Source organism: Varanus komodoensis, unplaced genomic scaffold, assembly GCF_004798865.1.
Source record: "Varanus komodoensis strain SLA01 unplaced genomic scaffold, ASM479886v1 scaffold1, whole genome shotgun sequence".
Taxonomy (NCBI): Eukaryota; Metazoa; Chordata; class Lepidosauria; order Squamata; family Varanidae; genus Varanus; species Varanus komodoensis.
In genome coordinates, this window is record NW_025335268.1 from 49,382,717 (window position 1) to 49,408,214 (window position 25,498).

At 41.6% G+C, this 25,498-nt stretch overlaps 1 protein-coding gene across 1 annotated transcript in view; it reads left to right on the plus strand.

Annotated features, from left to right (window-relative positions):
- The window catches only part of THEMIS (thymocyte selection associated), a 78,032-nt gene extending 53,565 nt beyond the window's left edge, over positions 1–24,467 (plus strand). Inside the window, exons 5-6 of the mRNA XM_044424924.1 lie at positions 17,586–17,724; positions 22,578–24,467. Of these exons, the coding sequence (XP_044280859.1) occupies positions 17,586–17,724; positions 22,578–22,708 (270 nt within the window). The 3' untranslated portion in view covers positions 22,709–24,467. The remainder of the gene's footprint in view (positions 1–17,585; positions 17,725–22,577) is intronic.
- The last annotated feature ends 1,031 nt before the right edge of the window (positions 24,468–25,498 follow it).

The following is a 25,498-nucleotide window of genomic DNA, read 5'->3' on the forward strand; positions in this document are numbered from 1 at the left end:
AGAAGGCATTCTTATCTCTTCTAGCTATTCTTTGGAATTCTGCATTCTCTTGGGTGTATCTTTCTCTTTCTCCCTTGCCTTTCACTTCCCTTCTTTCCTCAGCTATTTGTAAAGCTTCTTCAGACAGCCATTTTGCTTTCTTGCATTTCTTTTTCTTTGGGATGGTTTTAGTTGCTACCTCTTGTACAATGTTGTGAACCTCTGTCCATAGTTCTTCAGGCACTCTGTCTATCAGATCTAATTCCTTAAATCTATTTGTCACCTCTACTGTATATTCATCAGGGATATGATTTAGGTCATACCTGAGTGGCCTAGTGCTTTCTCCTACTTTTTTCAACTTAAGCCTAAATTTTGCAACCAGAAGCTCCTGATCTGAGCCACAGTCAGCTCCTGGTCTAGTTTTTACTGACTGTATAGAGCAGGGGTCTCAAACTCGTGGCATGTGGGCCAATTGCTGGGATGCGTGGGGCACGGGGGAGGGGCCCTGCGGCCTTCAAAGTGCCGGTGGTGCCCGGGCCGGCCGTGGGATGAGCGGCCCACCCCCACCGCGGTGGTGGAATACTTGATGCAGCCGAGCCTCACCCACACTCTACTTCCAGCGGCCCCCAGGTAAGTTGAGTTTGAGACCCCTGGTATAGAGCTTCTCCATGTTTGGCTGCAGAGCACATAATCAATCTGATTTCTGTGTTGACCATCTGGTGATGTCCATGTGTAGAGTCGTCTCTTGGGTTGTTGGAAAAGAGTGTTTGCTATGACCATTGTATTCTCTTGACAAAATTCTACCAGCCTGTGCCCAGCTTCATTTTGTACTCCAAGGCCAAACTTGCCTGTTATTCTGGTTATCTTTTGGCTTCCTACTTCAGCATTCCAATCCCCCATGATGATAAGGACATCATTTTTTGGAGTTAATTCTAGAAGGTGTTGTAGGCCTTCATAGAACTGGTCAACTTCAGCCTATTCAGTGCCAGTGGTTGGGGCACAGACTTGGACTATTGTGATGTTGAATGGTTTGCCTTGGATTCGAACTGAGATCATTCTGTCATTTTGGAGATTGTATCCCAGTACTGCTTTTCCTACTCTTTTATTGACTATGAAGGCTACTCCATTTCTTCTGAGGGATTCTTGCCTGCAGTAGTATACCTGATGGTCATCTGAATTAAATTCACCCATTCCTGTCCATTTTAGTTCACTGATTCCTAAGATGTCGATGTTCAGTCTTGTCATCTCGTTTGACCACATCCAGCTTGCCTTGATTCATGGATCTTACATTCCAGGTTCCTATGGAGTATAGATCTTTGCAGCATCGGACTCTCCTTTCACCACCAAATACATCAGCAACTGAGTGTCCTTTTGGCTTTGACCCAGTCGCTTCATTCTTTCTGGAGCTACTGGTACTAGCCCTCTGCTCTTCCCCAGTAGCATATTGGACACCTTCCGACCTGAGGGGCTCATCTTCCGGCGTCATATCTTTTTGCCTTTTGGTACTGTCCAAGGGGTTTTCATGGCAAAGATACTGGAGTGGGTTGCCATTTCCTTCTCCAGTGGATCACGTTTTGTCAGAGCTCTCTGCTACGATGTGTCTGTCTTGGTGGCCCTGCACAGCATAGCTCATAGCTTCATTGAGCTACGCAAGCCCCATGACAAGGCAGTGATCCATGAAGGAGAAAGGAAGCATACAAACTCTCTAATCACTCTTTTAACCAAGATTAAGAGACTGGAAGTGCTGGGTATTCACTACATCTGGAAAGCATCTATAATCTGTGTTTCCTTAATCATATGAAACACCCCAGGCTACAGAAGGGTGCATGAGACTCTCCCAACCACAGCCAGTTCTTTACCCGACTCCTTACAGACTAGCTCTGCAGAGAGTTTGCTTATGAGAAGAGCTATGCATGGAGGATGGATGCTCCTGCCTTCCAGTTAGTGACCAGTCCCATCAATGTTTTAGCAGAAGTTATCCTGCTCCTTCAGATCAATTGCTTTGCCTATAAAAGGTTCCTTCTGGCAGTGCTGTTCCTACTGAAATGCAGGTCAACCCCTGAGGAAGCACTTCACTTCTCTAACTAATAAGAAGGCAATTAGCATAGCTTTGTGATTGGGCACATGATGGGCAAACAGAAGGTCCCATAGACGGAAAATATGAACTCCCATTCTCATACTTGGGATATTTACTTTTCTGCTGGTTGTTTCATAGTACGTGGAGATTAAAATATGAGAACATTTCATTGCAAGACCAGATTCAAGGAAAGTAAGTAGTATTAGCCTATCATATCACAGTATTAATGGAGAATGCCATGTTCCAGTGTCGGAGACCTTGACATCCACATGGAACAGGAATGCCTCTTCAGTATAGCAGGTGAAACCATAATTGATAGAAATAGGTCCTTCCATTAAAAGCAGCCAAGCTATGCTTTCATTAAAATGAAGTGAGTCAGACATTTGATTAGCTTTGCCAGCTAATCAATGATATTTCCCTCTAAGTACAGCAAGGAAGGGTAGTTACAAAAATATAAAGCATGGTGCAGTTCTGTATCAATCAGGCAGGAAACTGTGTAATACAATGTGCTGATTGTCCTGGAATCCCCCCACCCACCCCGCCGCCTCAAGTTCCATGTTTAGCAAAGTGCTAGAATGGGGGTCTTGGAGAATGAAACTAAGCCAGCTAATTATAACACATTCAGAAACACATTCTTGCAAATACGTTTCAAATATCACTCTTAATTTCAAATGAGGACTATATTGTGTTTAAGGGGGTAAAAAAATACTATATTTTCTTGTTGCAAGTCCTTCTGAATTTTTCCCATTCTTTCCTGTTAAGATCACATTACAATTGGGGAAAATACTGGTAGCAGGGCAGGGTGCAGGGGAATGAAAAGGCTTAAATGAATGATTTAAAACTAGCTTTTGAAGGATGCATTTCCATATCAGAGACTATTGTTACTGCTCCTCTTTTACATATTAGGAGGTGATCCAATGCATGTATAGACAACAGGGTCCTAGAAGTCACAGCGTCCTACTGTATACTGGCTGGATCATGCTGGAAACTGTTGGGCCTTTTTCAGTTTAAACATGCATAGGATTGTATCCTTAGAAACCGCCACCACTAAAGAATTCTGAAACAGCAACAACCATTTCCATCACCTTTTTGGCAGCCCCAGGGGCCTTGTGTAGTCCTAGTCCAGAATAGTTTAAGGCTGGTCTGCCTACCTTTGAGATTGGCCAGACACTCTGCCCACAACTGACACCTGTTTATTGTCTTGCTGCTGCTGAGAACATGCAACACACACTGCCTGATTTTCTGTAGCACCTGTGCCACCCTCACCTGGAAGCCACTCAGCTTCCTTGCTGATCACCTTTCAATGAACAGCATGACTTTTAGAGGAGCCTGATGTAATGTTATTTAATATGCATTTCCTTTTAGCACTTTTAAAGTCAGAGGTGAACTTCTTCTAGTGGAAGGTCTTCTGGGGAAGCATATGAGCTTTTTCAATAGGGTGCAACCTTGCATGAGCACTGGAGTTGGATGCAGAATTGTCATTCTGCCCACAGAATCATCTCACATGCTTAGCAGGACTTCTACCTCTTCTCCTTTTCCATGCAGCCTCCATATGTGTTTCAAATTTTCCCCAGAAGGACCCGCAGGAACAGAAATGCTGGGGAGGGGGCTACTTTTTCCTAACTGCTTTTCAATTTCATATTGTTAGCAGGATCGGTGGCCTCTGATGGAAAGGTGGTGTATGAAGAGTAAATGAAGAAATAATGCACAATGTGGTCTAAAAGGTCCCAGATTTTGTCCTAATGTGTTTTCAACAAGAACAGTTCTGAAGCACCAGTGGCTTTCAGGTTTCGTTATGGATCTTGATAAATTAAGGATAGCTGCTTCCCGAAAAGAGGAACTAAACCTCAGACATAGAAAGCTGTAACTCAACGGCTGCTCCATACAGTTCAGCACTGTCAACATGGGATGGCAGAGGCAATTCAAGGGTTCAGACATGACACTTTCCAGCTTTTATTTTATACAGCACCAAGCTCCAGATGTTGATATTCATCACTTAGTGGAATGATGCCATTAGATCTAATTGGGAAATGAAAAAAGAATGTGATATCCTAAACTCTGTATTTGAATCCAAGGACTCTCATTGCTTTACATAAGCAGAATTGTCTGGGTTGCAGTTCATCCACCTGTAAAATGAGACGATGATCTGCAGCCACATCTTTCTCTGGGATTTTAAAAGATTCATTAGTCAATGTCAATAGTCTGATGTTCTGAAGATATAACATGCTATAAAAATGTAAAGTACCTAAAATGGTAGGGAATAAATTTGCAAGGTTAAATCCTCCTGATTATCATGAAATCAAGAAGCCATGATTGTATTTTTTGCATGAGGTTAAAGCATGACTATAGCATTTTCTGTTTCTGTATTATAGCAGATTTTTAGGTAACTATTGTGACTTTTGTTTCATATTATGGCTGGTCAAGTATCCTTTCACACTCTGGGATCAACATCTTGTGCTCCTCTGTGGAGGGTAGAAGTAGTAGTGGTTGTCGTTCAATCGCAAAGTTGTTCAATCTTCACGACCGCATGGACAACATCCCTCCAGGTTCTCCTGTCCACCATCTCCTGGAGAACACCTAACCTCACACTCACCTCTCCAGTGACCCCATCCAGCCACCTCAACCTCTGCCGTTCCCTTCTCCTTTTGCCTTCAATCGTTCCCAGCATCAGGGTCTCCTCCAATGAGTCCAATGTGGAGGGTAGTACCAAGTATTGCGCACCACAGTGGCTTGCTGCTTGTATTGTACTGGCTTGGTTTTCGCATGATACTCGGTTATACCCATGATGTACTGAGCCAGACATCCACACAGCCTCAGCATGGAAGTTAAACTTGTCTGAAGTCAAGTGATCAGGTGACCTCAAAACCAAGCTCTGACCCCAAACTATTAGCCCTAAGGATTTTATTGGACAAGAAGGGGAGTAACTTAGCTAATGTATAAGCCCATAAGCAGGGACCGTCTCTTTTTGACTGAGTGGCATGAATATACTTGAAATAAACATAGGCAATTTGTTGAACGCATTACAATAAGCAGCACCAGCTCAAAGTGAAGCATCTTGGATACCAGCCTTGAAATCAGCTGGGCTGAGGGAGCAACAGATTAAGACCATACAGTCACTGGCCTTCTTTTTCTTTTTCGTTGTTGCTGCATCTAACACGTGGGTCCTCAAACTACGGTCCACGGACCGGATCTGGCCCACCATGCCCATTTATCCGGCCTGCCTCAGAGGTTTTGGACTCCCCATGCCTGCTCCTGCTGCCGCCGCCGCTTGCCTTGCCGCACGTGCCTGCTGCCACCTCGCCAGCCTGTGCCCACCACCGCAGCCTTTCAACTGGCCCCCTGTTGAAAAAGTTTCAGGACCCCTGATCTAACACATCCCTCTCAGGTCAGAGTTACCACATCCATCTTCACTAGCCTCCCTATCCAGCCTAGAGTTTACTGCAGAATCATGAGGTTTTGCAAATGATCAGAAGGCCCATAAACAAAATACATGGAGCTAACATAAAATATCAGAACACCAGGTCCATATCTTCATGTGATATTTACTTAGGAAATTGTCTTTGCATAAATAAATATCTTAAGAGAAATCCTTTCCCTGTTGTGTAATTTGGGCATATCCACACCAGGACATGGGCCATTTGGTCAACGGTGGCGAGATGTGTGTGCGTGCGGGGAGGGATCTGTAACCCCCACCCCATGTTTCCATCTGCACTTCTCTCAGTGATGCACTGAAGTCCTTTACTTCAACCACAATTTATTTAAACAAACAAATAAAATGCCTACCCGGCCCCTTCCTTTGAAACCCCTCCCTCCCACTGCTTCCATTGTGCCAAAAAGATCTGAAGCTTTGCCTTCCTCTTATCACAACCCCCTCCTCCCTATCCTGCCCCTGGCCCCTTGAAGCTCCCTCTCTTCCACTGCTGTGTTTGTTCCTGCCTTCCAAGATAGCCTGTCATGTGGTAAGCCCTGGAGCAACTTGGTCGCAAAATCTCAAGAAATCTTGAGTCCGCTCGAGTCCCTTGTTGATTGCTCCTGAGCCAAGTCTGAGTTGAATCGCTGACATGACTTGAGTCAGACTTGGGAGCAAGTCTCTCCACTCGAGATTTCTTGCGATTTCCAGATCATGACTTCTGGGGATGACTCTACGATTCATAAGATTGATGTGGGAGGAGCTGATCCTTCAGGGGTCTGAATTCCCAAGCCAAATGCTGTGAAAAAGGGGTCAGTTCAAGTCAGCACCTTTGGAGGGCTTCCCCCTTCCTTCTTTGGACTGCTCCTTACAATGCAGAAGAGTCAGCCCTGCTATTGGGCGGAGTGAGGCAGCTGCCTCAGCAGCAAATGCTGGTGGTGGGCAATGGTGGTGAGATGTTGAAAGACAGAGGTGTGTGTACCATACAGCCTGCTGTGTGTTCCCTTGACTTGATGGCCTCAGGTGTGGTAGAGGATTTTGAGCTCCCTCCAGTGTTAAAGTAAGAGTCAGGTGATATTTTGATTGGCTTCGACTTGGGGACAGGCTGCCATCTTGTCCTTCACACCAGAAAGCAACATGTCTTAGATTGTCCCCGTAGAAGGAAGGACACGGAGGAGGTATGCCCTGCATTCAAAACTGTGCTAGAAGTTAAACACAATTCCATAACTCCTCTGCTGAAGCTGTAAGTGGTTCTTTCTCTTTTCCTTCTTGTTATTCTTTCTCCTCACATAGGATTAGGGTTTATTGTGTTTCCTCACATATTATCGATCTGCTATTCATCTGCTAATGCTCAGAAACAAACTTGTATCTAGTTAACAATTTAGCACTGGTGCTACTCAGACTCGTCTATTTTCAAATGTTCCAGGGAGGAGGAGGAGGAAAAAATAAATACTTCCTTTAGATTGGATCTTTTTATGACAAGTCTTTGCCCGCAGTGAATTTTTACTCTTGAGTTATAGACCCTTGAAATAAGGGGTTTAAAACGGAATATCTTAGCACTGTTAATTTTGAAACGCACTGCATAAAACAGGAAAGAGAGACATCTAGTGGCCTTTTTTGCATTACCACCACTAAGATTGCGTATCCTGGCAAAGAAATAACAAAAGTTGGTTTTCCCCGTCCCTATTGATTTAACTTTATGCATGAAAAAGTACTTCATTTGAATTCAGTATTAGCCATTTTTGATGGAGAACTCCAAACGGGACACTTAACCAGATGGCCAGGCAATGCCCTATTTTCCCCCAACTATAGTCTGGGATCTGCAGGCCCATAGTGCATATGGGAAACTGGACATTATCTTGGAATGACCATGGCAGTCTATTTTTGTCCTGATTCACACAAACACACACACAGAAGTCTTTCTTTCCATTTGTTTTCTAACTGAAGTATTCATAGGGAGAATTCACAATTAGAGCCATTTAAAGTAACAAAAGTCATGTCTACAAGCAGACAAATAAGAGACTTCCTATAGAAAAATGCAGCACAGGGGTTCAGATTTCATATATGGAGAATCAGCAGGGTTATGCTTCACAGAGAAAGGTATTTTGTATGGTTTAAACATGCTTATATTACTACATAAGCATGGGACCCACTGTTCTAACTAATTTGTGCAGATGCAATACACTAGACGGTACTAGAGTGAAAAGTAGAAAATCGCATTAGAAGTCTACCTACAAAGTAAGTTTATATATTTTAACTCATAGGGTACTGTTCTTAATGCTCATTTTTCCTGGTGAATTTCTGTACCATGGTTCAGTAATTGCTTGCAGATGAGGCAGCTCCTGTGTTGTTTATGGAACTCCGCTGCTTAGTGAGCCTTCCTGATTTAAAAGATGATACAGCTCTGTTTGTGTATCTTTTTACACATGAGGAAACAGTCCTTGCATTTAAAGTATCAAGGAGCTATGCTTGCAGTGCATCTTCAGAATCACATCAGAAGGTCTGGATCAAAGCGAAGGACTGAACAAATTGTTATACAATTCATGATCAGGTCTAGTAATTTCAAAGAAATATTTCATATAGAATCTAATTATTTTAGAGCTTCTCATGTCTTCTTTAGAACTATACAGCCTTTAATTAAAAAGTACTAACATTGAACATCTTCTGTGCATCATCATTGTCCAAACCTTGTTTCTTTCCCTCCACCATGCTTGACTGTGCTTGCTAAAGTCCTCACGTATGAAATGGTAGCAAGCTTACACCACAACCCATCATTTTCTTTTTAAACTAATGTGTCTGTGATTTGTTGTCATAACATGGTTGCTTTCCCTGAGATTATCACCTTGGACTCTTGTTGAACCTTCTCTTTAGGCATGACTAATAGGCACTCGACGCTGAAAATATTCATGTACATTTTATTGTACCTTCCAGGTTTTTCAGGAAAATAAAGAATCTGAAGTACTACTGCTGTCTTTTATGTTAATAAGGCTGCATGAAGATTCCTTTTATTGTCACTGACCGTTTTGAAGACTTTTAGCTACCTGTAATTCCATTTTCACACTGCCCAATGGACTAGAAAATGAAGGCTTGATGTCCTAGGCTGGAATCTGCACACTGGGGGAGTGAGTTTAATATTTCTGGTCACAAAAACAATGGACCCTGTCAGTACCTATCACTATAGTTATGTAATGCCCTTGCAAGATCTTACTCCAGTGTATAATATAGCTGGGTTTGTTGACAGCTTAAGCAGGAAGGCCACTGTGGCATAAAATGAGTAACAACCAAAGGATAATTACCTTTTCCAAAATGGAACAAATCAGCCTTGACTTGCTGTCATGATATTAATAGTTGCCTATGAAATTTCACAGGTTTCCAACTGCTTTTCATAATATATTTTAAAGGCATGGATCTTAAAGTGCGTGTGAACATCAACTGTGAATGGCCTTTCAGACATCCGATAGATAGCAAAGAGATATTTGGGCCAGAGTTTATTTCCATGTCCAATTTTGAAGGTTGAAGAAAGAGAAATAAGATGCTTCCTACATCATTATTGCACTCATTTTAAAGGACGCTGGTAGACAGCAGAGAAATAAAATGCTGGGCACATGTCTCTTGTGCTGGCTGAATAGTCATATATGAATCTCACTTGGACAGTCAGTAAGTTTAATAGTGAAGATGTGTGTCGGATTATTCTGACCTAGACAGAGCAATCTAATACCGACATTGTGCCACATTATGCATTTTTACTGGTGGAAGAACTGCACCACTGGCATGTTTTCCCAGCAGGTTGGAAGGGTTCTGCCATCATATCCATCAGGACAATAACATATCCTCTGTACCAAAGGCATGGCAGATCTTCTGTTCAACCCTATAGGCCCTTGGCTGTGGGTCTTTCAGTGTAGGATTGTACCATAAGACTGCTGCAGCATCCGTATTAGAAGGGAATTGTTGCTTTATAAATCTGGCATCATAAAATGTTGGACTGAGACTTAGGAAATCCAGATTTTAGTTGTCGCTGTCATGAAGTTCACTGCATGACTTTAGGCCAGTGACTCCCCTCTATCTAACCTACCTTTGGGGTTCACTGTCATGAGGATAGAACGGAGAGAGGAGAACCTTGTAAGTCACTCTGGGGTCCTTGCAAGAGTGAAAAAGTCAGGATAGAACTGTAATAGCAACATCACCATTGTGTATTTTCTACCAAATATTCTTGAAAAAAGCACTTGCTTTGTTGCAAAAAGTCTTGCCTTCAATTCGTGGCATTTCTAGGTAAGGTTAGGAAAGACCCCATCTAGAATCCAGTGTGGACAATTTCCCACTAGACAAACTCATGTTCTGACTTGGTACAAGACTTGGTTTCTATATAAGGACCCTAAATATATATGGGAGCAGGATGATGACTGGTAAAACCAAACGCCAAGATCTCGTTAGATTTTTTATCCAGAGTTTCTGAAGGTATCAGAGCGAGCTCTCCAGCATCTCTTTAAAGACTGCAGTTAAAGGTTTATGGTCTGTATCTTGTAGCATGGGTGACTATAATGGATGTACTCCAAAAGTTGTAGCGCAATGTCCAGCACTGATTACTCTAATAAATGGGCAATTCTCCTCACTAGAGTAGTTTGCAACCATGTAACAGTGTAATACTCTGTCCAGGAACGTGCAACTTTATCAGTGTTCTGCTTCTACTTTTCGTGTGTGTGTGTGTGTGTGTGTGTGTGAGAGAGAGAGAGAGAGAGAGAGAGAGGAGGAAGAGAGGAAATTGTGACATATTCTTTCCCATATGTATGACATAACTGGTGTCATAACAAAATCCCCCCACCCACAACTCCCTCAAATTTGCCCCCCCTCACAACCTAGTTTCACTATGTGCTGTTTCCTGCCAATGTTTCCTGCCACATGAAAATTTTCACATTCCAGAATTTGGTACCTTTTTAATTAGAAGCCAATCAATATCCCATTGTTATTTTTAATGAATTTGTGAAGACATATAATAATATGCTGCCAGACCCATGAACCACAGTAAAGTGTATGAGTATCAGTGTGTTTCTACAAGATTGTTTGCTTTAGTAACTCTTCCTTGAACTTCAGAACACATTGCACATGACATACTGGCTGTGCTTGGACACAGTGCTAAACCACTGTTTATTGTTACAGAAAGAAAGCTTCCATGCCTCCGTCACATATTCCCCAACTCCTTTTCTGACATCACTGTGAGAACAAGATCTGAAGTTTCTGCTTCTGCTTTTAGATTAAGTTGAAAAATTAGATTAAATTAGCAAGCTTTCTAATGCTGAACAAATGGTGTTTCGTCTTTGTAGACTATGTTTGAAGTTGGCTTCTTTCCAGTAACCATAGTTAATGTTAATCATAGTTTGTCCAGGTCTAGACAACACAGCAGTTATTTTATAAAATCAGAAATGAATGTTTCTAAACTTTCTGACACAGTTGCAGTTGTACTTGAGGTACAGGGTAGGGGAAAATGTGTAAGCTGGAGGAAAGGCTAGACTCAGTCTCGTAATGCTAAACTATGATTTAGTGTTACATCTAAACCAGCATATTGTCTTTGCTCTCAGCAATATCGTTTAAGCAATTAGACTGGTCATCATTATATGTAGAATCTCCCAGGGTATTAGAATAACTTAATATGTATAACTACAACTATTAATTCTGCAAAGGATTGTGTTGGCTCTGGAGCCTAAGAAATATGAGCTCTTCAATAATTTATAGCATGATTTCTCTTATAAGAGCTTTTATTTTATTGCCACCATTGTGGGACAAATCCAGGCACTCACCAGCTTGGTTTAATGTTGATCTATCTGTAACTATCTGTACACAAGGGACAGCCTTAAGGAGAATGACTGACTGAAGCACAAATATGAATATGACAAAACAGGATTTTTGTATGGATTTTAATTTGTTTTTAAAAGCAGTAATTTCTACACATATTACCCTTTTGCTGTGTGGGAGCTAGCAATGTTTTGAGCTTTCTCATATGCAAAATGTAGGAGATGTGTACTTACGTTCAAAAAATATTTACAAGCAAAAGCGAATACTTTAAGATTCAGTGAGTATCTTGGATGAATGAATTTCAGCATGCCAAAAGAACAGACATATCCCAGCTTTGTATATGTGGCCTTCTTCCAGCTCAGGACAAAGATTTTTGCTAAAGTCTTTATTATGTTAAAGCTGACCAGCCATACTGGTTTTGTGCTTCAAAAGAAGAGCATGGCAAAAGCCAATAACAAAAGGCACAAGCAAAATACTAGCGCTTTGGAAATGTAGCTTAATTATAAGAAGTTCATTCTGAACTGAGTATTTCTCAACTCTTCCAAACAAAGCAGAGCTAAGCTCACCCTCAAGGTGAATCCTGCTCCTTGCGGGATGATTGCCTGGAATATGTGATGCTTTTCTGCCCTCTTAACATGATGTTATATGATCAGTCTAATTATGCTGTGTCCACACTGTTCCATATCAGCGTTCTCATTAAACTTTCCCATCAAATTTGAAACTGTTAATTCTCATAGACTGTCTGGCTTCTATCTGGGCCCCTGGCAGTTCGGATCTGGGTTCTGGTCCCACCTCCCCTTCTTTTGATTCAGAATCCAATCAGCAACCTTTGAAGGCTGCATTGTAAAAGGAGTGGTCCAATCCCTACAATATATTAGAGTGGTAATGCTGAAAGACTGGGGAAGATGTACTCCAGTTCCTTCCATTTATGAGTGAGCACAGTAATGGTGTTCATGCAAAACACATTTATCACAGTTGGGACACACATCCATGAATACAACACAATGCTGAGAATGTGCTCCAGTGCACAAGTGTCATTGTGAGAGAAGGCAGAGGGGTGCATGCTGGGAAAGGGTTCCTCAAATTTCACTTGTTTTGGTCTTCCTTTGTTTAGCAGCTCAGCTAGGTTTGTAAAGGAGGGGAGATATTAGACAAGGAAAAATATGATTGACAGCTCCTCTTGCACCCTCACAAGAGGTGCTGCTTGCTGCTGTCCTCTCACAGCCCATGGGGTGAAGCCAGCAAGATCAGCATCCCCCTTCCCCTCCACCCTTCGACCAAAAGCAAATGCCCCCTTTCCTTTGCCAACTTGCCCATGAGTGAGCAGTGAAGTCGATATCATTTGCTTGTGAATAAGACCATTGATGATAATGTGATTTGCCTCTGAATAAATAATCATTTTCAGGCTTGAAAAGAGCTTGCAAGCTTCACTTTTTCAAAGGACAAAGGAGAGGAGGCTGGGTAAGCAGCGTTGCATTTCCCAGCCAGAAAGAAAGAGAAGCCACATGAGAGGAAGGATCTCCTCAGAGGAGCGTCTGTCTCTCCAAAACCTCTTTCCCCTGCTCAGTCCACTGGCCCACTGCAGCCAGTCTGCACAGCCCCAGAAGAGTTCTGCTAGTTTAGCACTCACTGACATATTCACACTGATGTATATGTACACACACATACACTGGAAAACCTGCAATGTTGAAATATAACCTGTCTAAAGAAATCCACAATATAATGGCAGAAATTATGTGAGGAGGATGAGCTGAGGTGAGCATTCCATGACACACCAGTTAGTCAGGAATCACAATGCTGATATAAATGGTTAGGGTTGGCTCAGGGCTGCTTGCATAGTATAAATGAATAGAATTGTCTGGTGGTAGGACTTCCAGTCTGAGGAAAATGCAGTACAGTTTCTGCTCCATTGGCTCATGGTCTGTCTGTCTGTCTGTCCATCTAGCCTTTATCTCAAACTTCGGTACTAAGTTTCAACTTCTACTAACCTTTGCCTTAGTTTCCAATAAAATGTTTTGTCTTGCTTATTTACCATCTCTGCTCTAGGAGCATGATATGGTCAACCTTATCTTTAGAAAGTTGTGCATGGTCTCTTGTAGATTTAGTGATCCCAGAGAGCTTTAAAAAGAAAAAAAATCTAACTGCTGAAATTATTTATTTATTTATTAAAACATTTTTAAGCCGCCCCATTCGCTGAAGCGGCGGCTCACAACAATAAAGACAATAACAATTAAAATATATACATTAGAATAAAATTCGCTAGTTTGGCACAATTCTTTAGCTTGATTTCCTCTTGGAAATCTTCTATTCCACTAAAGTCTTGTAGGATAAAAGACCTCAACACATAAATGCTAACATTCAGGTCTTTTCTTGGGAGAATCCTCCTAGAAGCTGAGTTGGATTTTGATTTTGGAAAATATTGTAGATATTATTCACATGTCTGAATACATAGGACATCTTATGCATGCATCTGGGCAAGAGGCAATAATGTGGGGCATTTTCATGACTTTGTCATCTTCTCAGGGCCTCATCTGTGTTTTATGGCCATTTTGTATCCTTTGTACAGTTTGGAAAGTCTAATATTTACTTAGATAGCCCCATTATTTGCTAGCAGATTCTCACAGTTCTTCTCATAACTCCCTATTTATGTTTAATGGAACATATTGGAACATACAGAAAAGCTCAGGAGCAGGGGACCTAACGTGAAGGATACTCTAATCCTCTGGCAAGGGAAATGGAAGAAAGAGCCTTGGTAAAGCACTGTGTTATGTGTCTCATGAAGATCCCTTGTTTTGTTCTGTGAAGAAACAAATGCTTGGCACTGCTCTGCATGCATTTAATATTTTCCTCCAGGAAAAAATGGGAAGCATTTGCATCTGTGGTGCTTTGGTTTCTACAGGCATAGCAATTTTTATGTGCATGGAAAGATAATTTATTTCAATGGCAATTCTGCGTTGATGTTTGCTTGGTAAAAGTAGCAGATCTGTTTCTTCAATTATCATAAGATCTTGTGAGCATACTTTGGTGCACCCACATCTCCAGAAGATGATAGGATAGATTTCAAAGGTTCCCCAAAGGATTCATATAAGATTGCATCCCATGACTCCACTGGCAAAACAGTTATTGTATGTGCTGATATTTGACTGCTTTAAACTTTTCAATGGCATTTTATTATGATTTTATTGTCTATTGGATTTATTTATGTTCTGTTGCTTAGATTAGATGATACAAATGATTCATAAATATTGTTAATTTAAAAAAATTATTAAGAAGCTGAATAAAGAACTCAGAATTGGACACTTGGGTTATAAGTTCTGCAAGTTTAATCCTATTAATTCAATGGGCTTCAGTATACCAAACTCTTATGACTGTGGCCTTAATTTTTAAGAATATTTAAAGATACTCTGTAATCTATTAAAATGCTTAATGCCAGATATACTCAGAGGAATCTGATTTGAATGTAAGTTGATTAAAATCTAATTTTTGAAACATGACTTACTCTTAAATATTGAAACTCTTTAGATGTTATTTTATTTGGAAAATGCCTCTGGGAAATTCTGTGAAAGACTATAAAAGAATAAAAGGATTGGCTTGATTGATAAAAGTATCACAGTGTTTACAAACATTTCAGAGCTGGGAAATTTCCCAGTTGGTGTCTTAATTACAATAAAGTTTTATTTGCAAGTTATTTAAGGACAACTCAAAATACAGAAAGTGTATCATGCTGTGTCGATTACTAAGGAGTAAAAGTAATTTAAAAGGGAAAAAGTTCTAAAGTGGAAGGCACAAATGTTTATTTTTGAAGGGCTAGCCCTCATTTTCAATGATGTAGTGCAACAATTCCCAAATGATAGACCAGGGCGCCTTTGTTCTTTATGTAAGAAGCATTTGTATGCATAATATTGCTCTAAGGGGTTAGGGGACAAGGCTGCAACTGCATGAGATGTTCTCCCACCCAGAAGATCAGCTTGTATGTAAGTGCACTATTGTAGGGGTTATGCCCCCTCCTCTCAAGATATGGCATTCTAAGGTGTATATTTCAGACTCTAAAACTGAGCTGGAAGAAGAAGCCGCAATGCCAACGTCAATGAACTTTGAAATAAGTCAAGCAGCTGGTGAGAACTGGAGTGGCTCCAGTTCAAGAGACGTCACTGTGGGACAGTGAGGGTCGGAAGAGGAGAGATGTGGCCTAACAAATCCTGCCTTGATGCCAGGTCAAGAGAGTTAGCCAAAGAAGTAATATCCAGTGTCCTACCATCTGACCCTCAAGCATCACAATGCTCCCTGCAGGCAGAGCCAACTCCATTTGTTGAGGAGGGGAGGAGAATTAAGTTTGGAATCAACTCCTGGTATTGGCAAGAACTAACTCCACAATTAAAGGGTATTAACGCAATGGATGCCTCTTGCTAGCAACCTTTATATTAGTCCCTCTGTATCACAAAACTGTACAACTGACCAGTTTTAACATAATAATTAAGTTAGAAACCTCACATCACAATCTGCTAGAAAGAGAAAAGAAAAGCGGTTGGGAGGGAGAGATAAGGGCTCGCGACAACTGTAAATTATTTGAGTGCAGTCAAGTAGACATTAGTCCTAATCATGTACATGTGTGCTTGCTGGACCGATGCAGGTATAACCCATTCAGGTATATTGTAGTGGTCAGATGCATGGAGCAGAGAAGTGCATCAAGGGGATTAAATTCAGTTTCCTGTTTTGACCCCTTTTTTGTGGGCATTGAGTATTTTAGGGGTCTATAAATGCATAATCTGAAGTTGGATTTGGCTGTGGAACCACATGTGTGATCATCCCAGTTCTGCTAGGCACACTTGGGCGGGAGCCTACCTTGCATGGCTGATTCCCCCAGATGAATGGAGACAAATCTCAACAAACAGTAATTCCAAACATTATGTTCTGTACAGCTGAATTGATTTCATTAAAATTCTAATTCCCACAAGCAGAAATGTTAATGCATTGTCAGTGTTTATCCATATGAAAATTGCAAGAATTGATTAGTGGTGTTACTTTCGATGGTCTACGGGAGTACAACCCCTGCAGCCCAGCGTCTGAACTTCTTGTTGCTTAGTGAAGTTTTAAAAAAATTCCCAGAGGAGAAATGCTATCCTTATCATGGTGGTGGCAAAGAGTACTCTATAGAAAGGAGACTATTGCCTACTCTATTATTATCCTGAACCCGAGAAAATGGCTTAGCGTAGCAATTCTGGAAGTGAAGATGCTGGAAGTGAAGATGAAAATGTGACTGGTGCTCTTGTGTAAGCCAGGAAGTATTTTGTGCAGTCTTTCCAGAACCATGATACTTTTCACCCAGTGTCCTTTGCTTTTGCGTAGTTTGACTTTTTTTTATTTACAAATACTAACCTTTGGCTCTAAGGAGATAGAAATGACATTGCTGGGGTGAAACCAAGGATAGATACTGTTGGGTCAGGTAAGAACCAGGGTCTTTGTAGCCTATCGCTTGAGAGGTCATGAGCTATTGAATTTACTGGCTTTCTGGCCCATGATACTGATTACTGAGCAGCAAATGATTTTATGGGTCACACTAGTAACATTGCAGTTGAGTAACAGCACCACATTTTGTCCAGTCTGTAGCATTGTAGCTTTTACGCTATCTGAATCTCACTGTGATTGTGTTTAGACAACACAATGACCCATGTTCAAGGGCTGAGTATAGGCAGACAGAGGGTTGTTGTTGAACCATGGGTTACTGTGTTGTCTGAATTCAGCTGTGTTAACAAGCTGTGGCTTGTTAATTACAGACAATTCTGGAAGAGAACTCATGGTTTATTGTGGGGTTGTGAACTGTGGGTTGTTTACCATGGTTAGTTATCTTAGTTGGGTTCAGACAACATGATAATCCAAAAGTAAACAACAACCTATGATTCAATGACAGCAACACTTATGCTCAGCTCTTGGATGTGGGTTATTGTTTTGTCTAAATCCAATCTAGTGTGTGTGAATGCATGTATGTGCACTGTTTTGTGGATATATATACATAAAGAGCGAAGGGAAACAAGAAATGTTATATTGTGCATATATGTAAAAAGCATATGTGCCTATATCTATATATAAAATACACTCAACACATTAGGCCTTGCTTTTGGTCATACTTTGGTTGTGTGTGTGTGTGTTTGAAATGCAATATCTGAGGGTGTTTTTAAATTTGCTTTAAAATCTCATATGACAAAGAGATTATTCTTTTGTAAAGCTCACAAAGAGTGATTGAAAATATAGCCGTTGTCCCTTCTCATTTCATTGTTCAGAAGCATCTTATTTTGAATAACAATTCATGCATAAATCAGTCTAATGTATTTTCAGAATCTCTGTGCAAATGCTGTGAAGAAGCAGCCCTCGAATCTAGCTGAAGTGGTGTTGGGCTCGCAGTATCGTTGTCAGAGTGATTTGGAGTGGCAGAAGAGCACGGAGGCCACGGCTGGGACAACTACTTTGGCAGAAGGTAGGGCAATCAAAGGACTCTTGAACTTTGCTCTATGTAACCCAACTGCTGAGAAATGCTTCCTGTTCAAGACCAGACAAAAATACATAAAAGGCAGACAATGCTCCATTTTATCCTTCCTCATGTGACTGCCACAAGGCAAACACATCGAAAAGTTTACAGAAACCTTCAATGAAAGCCAGTGTCGCACTGCCACATGAATAGCCAATGTTATCCTCAACAGAGGCACTTTTATTATGCTGTGGCTCTGTTTTCAAAAGACACCACTGCCATCAGCCCGGGCAATAATGAGAATTAGGCCTGCAGTGTGCGCACATGCTGAGGAAGAAGGTTGCTGGTTGCTCCATGAGCATTTGTGGACTTTCTCTCCGCTCAGCTTGCCTTCCAAGCAAGTGCCAAGCATGAGAAAAGAGCCAGGTTCTGAGAGGATCATTGCAGCCCCAGTATCTACAGCGACTTGCTGCATGACTGGAATGTGGTTCAGTTCAGGTTTCTGTCTTTTGGATGTGACTTGTTGTAAGGCACAGCTCACTCATGCCCTCAACAAGCTGGGTGCATGTGTCATGAAAAGTCGTAGCGAGCCGCAAGTCCTGCTGCAGCACCCTCCTTTGCCACAGCTTGGGTGACGCGCTTGTGCATTGCATCTCCTGCAAGGAGGGAAGGATGACATGATCAGGGCCTGCCTGCCTGTGCTGGTATTTGTGTCTATAGTCTCCAGATCTGCATGTTGTGATGAATAGCATTGTTGCCCAAGGCTGATTCCAGCCTTCTGCCCCATGCACACATTCCAGCCTGGGCCGTGCGCAAGGGTCTCAGACCAAGGGTCTCAGAGCACAGCCTCAGTCAGAGCCCGGGGGCCTCACACGCTGCGACTTTACCATCCTGTATGCCAAGGTTATTTTGGGCAGAGAGAGCTGTTGTTGCAGCACAGGCCAGCTAATGTCCATAGGGAGGTACCATGGTGCATCGGCCCGACCAGGCCGGGCCAACTGGATTGCTGGCAACATTCTATAACTGTTGCTTTAGGCTTCATATCTTGTTTGAATAACATGAGGTGGTCTGCACCTCATGCAATGCAACCTTGTGTGGTTACCACGGTTTGTGTTATTTTACCACAATCTACCACAGAGTTGATCATAGTTCTACGTTATTATGACTTCCATCTTCCCTGTTCATACTCTTGGCACACATCCCTTTGGGGACCATGCTTGCAATTCAGTCCCAAGGTGCATTGCCTGCTGCCTGCATCACTTGCCACTTTCTGATTGGTCCACTGGTCCACTGGTTCTCTGTCACCCTTCTCTTTTCCTTGTTTCTGCATGGCCCACAGCCAACGCTGCCTCTTTGGACCAAATCTTCCCATTGAAGTCATCTCTTTCTAATGCAGTTCTCCTTCAGGTTGAGGCCTCTTTACCCACACCCCTCCTATCCTTGTCCCCTTCATCTTTTCTTTGCTGAAGATCTACCAAGGCTTGGCTTTGTGCAGGAAACGTGAGCACATCGTTTAGGTTCTGCTCTGCATGTTTATATTCCCACCGAGAGCAGATGTGTGGCAGGGTCTGCCCTCAGTCTCCCCAGCTGTGCCTGTAGCCAACATCTTCTTGCTTCCCTCCTCGCTGCCTAGCAGAAAGCCTCAACCCACCTCAGAGAGCAGGCAGAGAGGGTTGTCTTTTTGCCAGCACATCAGGCATCCCCTTCTCTGGGCTAAGCCCAAGACGCTTTGCCTGGCGTCATCCTCTACATTCCCCCACCTCCCTTGCCTTCCCCATATTATTGCCCAGTCCAGGATTCTTTCGAATGTAGTTGGTTCTAAAGACAATAGCCTTTGGTAGCCAGCTATGCCAGCTTACATGCACCTCCACCTGTTTCCTTCTCTCAGCTTTGCTTCAGGCACCAAAATGCCCTGGTGCCCCTCACTCCTTTCTTATCACGTTGATATTACATTTTTACAATGTATTGCACATGCATGCATTCGTGTGTGTGTGTGCGCGAACACACACACACACACACACACACACACACTCCTTTTTTCCTTTTTACAAGGAATCCATGGTGGCTTACATAGTTCTCCATTCCACTTTACATCCTTACAGCAAACCTGTGAGGTAGGTTAGGTTGAGAATGAGTGACTAGCCGCAGGTCACATAGTGACCTTTGCTGCTGCATGGAGATTAGAATCCAGATCTCCCAGATTCCAAGGCCAGCACTCTAACTACTATGCCATGCTGTCTTTTCCATCAACTCCAATTCCTCTGTCCTGCACTCCCCACCATCCTACATTCCGGTTCCTCTTACCCTGCTCCCATTCATGTGTTCTCCCAGCCCTTTGGGTGAGCATGAAGGCCAGTCCTCCTTCCCCCTCCCTGGCCAGAGAATACAGTCTGTCCCCCTATTCACCTATATGTTGCAAGTCCTATTCAGTCTTCTTCCACACTGTTATGGGGACATTCCTCACAATCGTCACTGAAATGCACTGCAGTCTTTATTCTAACATGGACAAATCTTCCCAGCTCTCCCAACAAGAAAGACTCTTCCACAATAAAACATATCTTTACTTAAACAGCATAGGAAAAGTTACTGTTTCCTGAAAAAGATTTCTTCACAGAGAATCTACAGGCTATTTTTTCAAGAACACCTCTAAAAATTTTCTGCTGGTGTGCAAACTATGCTGATCAAAGGCTGTGCCCATAATCTAATTATCTCTTCTCACCCCCAACATCCTAGCACTCTTTCTCTGCTAGCATATATCCAAGTACCACATACTTCGAACTGAAAAGAAAAGGCAGTACTGCTCAGAGGGGCATCTGTGGAAATCAAAGCAGGCCTATTTCAGGCAGCTAGACAATGATAGGTAGACATCTGGATGACAGCAGAGAAGATGGGGAGATAAATAGCCTGTGGAAGTGAGGTAAGCAGTGATGCATCTGTTACTAGGTGGATAGTAGAGGCTGGATGACTGGAAAGGCTTGTAGATTGGCCAGTCTTTCCAGAGGATTCTGTGGTAGTTGAATGCTAAGACCATGAAAATTACATTGCTGGGTTTGGACGTTATGAGAAACCATAATGGAAAAGCAGAAATCATAGGACAAACTGTTGTGTTTTATTGTGGTTTTTAAAGAACTAATGTACCATGCTGAAATACCAGGACTGAGTTTAATGACACAGCAGACAAACAATGGTAAAAAACACTATAGTGGTTTGTCACGTTGTGTGAACCTGCTTCATGTCTTTAAACTAGCACCCATAAAGAGTCTTCTGCCATTCCTTTCCTCACTTCATTCCCCCACCCCCAGCTCCTGGGGACTGCTGACTCTGGAATCCAACCACCTGCTTGACCTTAACTGTGAACCTACCTCAGACGTCTCTGACTTCTGCTTCACCCAGTGGTGCCACCAATCTTGGTTCACTGCTCTGAACATTTTCTCAGCTTATCCTGGAGTAGGTACTTGTCTCTGAGCCTTGCAATGGACTATCTGCAGATCCGACCTTATGAGCCTTGACAGACTGTATGGACCGTCTCCTTCAGTAACACTGGGATTGTGTGACTTATAAAGCAGTAGGAAGCCTGTACCAGTCACAACAGGGTTATATCCTAGAGGAGTCCCAACACAGGCTCTGGAAAAAATATATATATCCTCTTGACTTTAGCATGTCAATGTTGATCTCTGCATGCATGTACTTTGGCTTGAGCTGGATTAATGACTGAGCAGCTGGTGAAGGAAAACACTGCTGGCCATAGGCATACTTCTCAAATCTCCACAGCTTTGTCGAGAATATCTGCTGAGCTGTTTTCTCATAAATAAATAAGCAATCAAGTCATATTTCCTTCACAACAGGGATGGAAATGTGAGGTAGCAATTCAGAATCACGTCGCTCAGAGGCATGATGCCAAAGCCCAAGTGCCTGGCTGTGAATTAATGTAACATGCCTTGCTCTGGAGTGTCTGGCCACAGTTGCAAAATTATACTATGAAATACACTTTTTCTCTTCAGTCTTGTGGGGCTGTCAGCTACACAATGTGTGCCGTCATGTAGCATTGGCTTTTTATGCCACATGGTTCTTTCTCCTCTGTCAAACAGGGGCAAAAAAAAAAAGCTACAGAAAATCTCACATTCAGTTCATTCCATAGGCCGGCATGGCATGGTGGATGGGTGTACCCAGTGGTACTTTGGAAAGCTTCCCAAGTTATAGCCAGGTTAGAGTCAGTGCAGTGTAGGGCCACAAGGTTGGTGGCCGGTTTGCAGGGCATGCCGTATGAGGCGAGACTGAGGGAACTGGGTCTCTTCAGCCTGGAGAAGAGGAGACTCAGAGGGGATATGTTGGCAACATACAGGTATGTGAGGGGATGTCACAAGGAGATGGGTAGAGACCTGTTCTCCCCTGCAGAGGAAGGCAGGATGCGCTCCAATGGAGCAAAGCTCAGGGAGCCAAGGTTCCATTTGGATGCCAGGAAGCACTTCCTGACGGTCATGACCCCGAAGGTGTGGAATGGACTTCCACGAGAAGTCGTTGAGGCCCCATCGGTACGGGTGTTCAAGGATAGGCTGGACATACGCATGGTGGGCATGTTGTGAGTGGAGCCGGCTGGAGCCAGGGGTCAGACTAGATGGCCCGGGAGACCACTTCTGACTCTCTCTGTTTCTATGTTTCTAAGTCTTAACAGGCGTTTGCCAGTCAGTGTGGGGAGCTGCTTCTTGAAAAACAAGTAGTGTTCCTGTTGGTGCATGGAACTAACCATGTATTTTCCTGGTTTGCATCCTACAAAGATAAATCTGAAGCCAGTGGTAATGGGTGTCTTCATGTACTGTGAACCATCAAGCCCATTTATGTCTTCTACATTTTTCTTTGTTTAGATTCATCAAGGAATCTGCTGAAGAAGTGCATAGAAGAAAAGGAACCAAAAGCTGGACATGGCTTTCATGATAAAGATGAAAATGTTGTACAAGGCATTACAAAAAAAGATCCGGGAGAGTACATTTATTAATAAAAGAACCCATTAAGGAAGAGAAGAAAAAGTGGGTGTCTTGTGATTAGCTAAAGCAGAGAAAATGTTTTCAGATTTTCCTTTCAGACTGATAATTTAATGAATTTGCTGCCATGCTTTTTTAAGAATACAGACAAGATGGAACTAGGATACCATACATTTTATTACTGATTTTTCTTAAAAGAGCAAAGCCTGAACAATTAATCTCCAAGCTTATTAAATCACCAATTCTTGCTTGGCAAAAGGTTCATGCTGTCCCAAATTAGCCTTACACTCCTTAATACGGGTATTTCCAGAATAAACAATAAAAGACAAAAGATAGTGTGATGGTGCTGATGGCTCAACTAGATTACAGGTCAGTGATCACAACCTTGCCAGCCTTCTTGCCTACATCCTGTTCTCTTTTCTCATTAATGTATTTAGAATGCCTCTTATTAAATAGTCTCTCTCTGTCATATTATCATTAGTTATGCTTCTGTCCTCGGTGTCCTTTGCTTCCTTATTTGTTGTTCTGTAACCAGATCCTGTCCCCTTGTATCTGTATTACCATGTGGGTGCTTTTAAAATATATATGAAAATTAAGATTCTGCCATTGCTCAAGCATGCCTGGAATTCACACTTTCCTTAATTCCAGATGTGTACAGCTAGTTGGGATTATGCAATAGCTGAGAAAGCCACTATGTGCATGATCAGGGTCCCAAAAACAGGTGGAGCTACGCACCCACTCACAAAAAAGTTGAGTTGCCATTCATTAATCATGAACCACTGCAATGTCTGAGCAGCCCTGAAGATGACAGTGTGGGAGAAGACAGGTCCTCCATCAGTTCTCGTGTATAAGCCTTGTTTAATAGTTGCTGGCAGTGAGGGAGACCTGGACTACATGGCTGGGCCATGATTTGCACCGTGGAATGTAATAAGTTCAAGCTAAATAAGGAAACAAGGAGATACTGAAAACATTTGTTCTGGCATGCTGGAAAGCAGCCTCTGGTCCATCTTCATGTATTTCTGTAGTCCTTTTCTGGGAAAAAAATAATTAAGAGTGATGGCCATTGGGTTAGTTTGGGTGGAATTATAAGCCATAGTTTAGCATTACAAAAAGGAACCACAGCAAGCTTCAGTTTCATGCTCTTCTTACTCTTTTTTAAAATGTGATGTAATGTATTCTTTTCTTAAAACAAATAAAGTACAGAAAGGAAGAAATATAATAATGCCAAGGGATCTTTCACAAATAAACAATATACATTCATTACCTGCAAATTCCCCCAAAAGCCAATTAGTACTTCACTGAGGCTTACAAAAAAGATAATTATTTTCTCTAAACCAATACATTTTCCAATCACTTCAAATCAATTATAAATAATCAACAATATTTTATGACCTTCCTTTTTTCTATATTACCTGCATATAATGAAATTTCCATTTATCATTAAATTCTTCAATCAATCTACTGTTTACATAATTAGTTAATTTTGCCATCACTGTGTATGCTGCCAACTTGTTTTCCAATCTTCAGTTGTTGGACATTCTGCTGTTTTTCATTTAGAAGCAATTATAATTCTTGCTGCAGTTGCCATAATTTAAATAACTCTGACATATTCTTTGAAAAAGTCTCTGGCATTATATTCATAAGCATTTTCTTAGGACTCCTAGGAAAGTTAATTTTGAAGGTTTTTTGTATTTCTGTATGTATCAACTTCTAAAACCTTTTAATTTTGTTACAGGTCCACCACATATGATAGAAAGTTCCATCTACTTTTTTACAGTCCCAACATTTTCCATTATAATTCTTGTTCATTTTTCTATGTCTTTTGGAGTAATGTACCTCCAAAAAAACCTAATACCAATTTTCTCTTTGAGCTTGACTGGCTGTGAATTTAATGTCTTTCTTCCATAAAGCTTTCCATTGGCAGAATGATATGTCCAAGGTCCAAATTATCATACATTTCTTACCTTGATGAGTTTCAGTGTCCAACTGCAGTAATTGCTTTTAAAGTCTTCCTAACAAATGATCCTTTCATTGCATAATAAGCTTTTCAAATTCCATCAGGTCTCTTACAGTACCTTTCCCTGACTGAATTCCTCTTCCAATCTTGAAACCAATTGGTAATAAATGAGCCCTTCTATATTTTTCCCCTTCATCTTTTAGTTGTTGCCAAGGTTTAACTTGTCCTTGTTGATCAATCATATCTGCTTAGGTTGTAAGACTATTGTTTTTCCTTGAATACTTTCCATAAGATTCAACCAGGGACATCAAACAAGAAATTGGAGATCTAATTCTTAGAGAATATCTTCTTCTTAGAGAATATCTCTTAGTATATGATTATTGTTTGATGTCAAGGCTTTTTTAACTGACTCTTTGGCCCATAAATTATTGTGTATTCCTTCTTCAAGATCTGCTATTTCTACCTTCACTAGCCCATCATTAACATTCATAATCCTGTCTGAAATTCAAACCAAGCTGGCTGCATAGTAATACAGCATTAAATTAAGTGCTGTGAGACCTGCTCTCTCTTTTTCATCTTGAAGAAAATCTAAATATAATCCTTGGCTTTGTACCATTCCAAATAAAAGCACTCAATTTTCTTTGCCACTCTTGGAGAGTTTTTCCTGGTAGAGAAACTGTTATCTTTTGAAATAAAACATTCAATTTGAGTAGTACATTCATTTTTATAATAGAAATTCTTCCCAACAATAATACTTTTAATTTAGTCCATTTTTGTAGATCTTTTTGAATCTTCAACCTCATTGCTTTATAATTCTCTTGAAATAATGTGCCAGTATATCCCATTA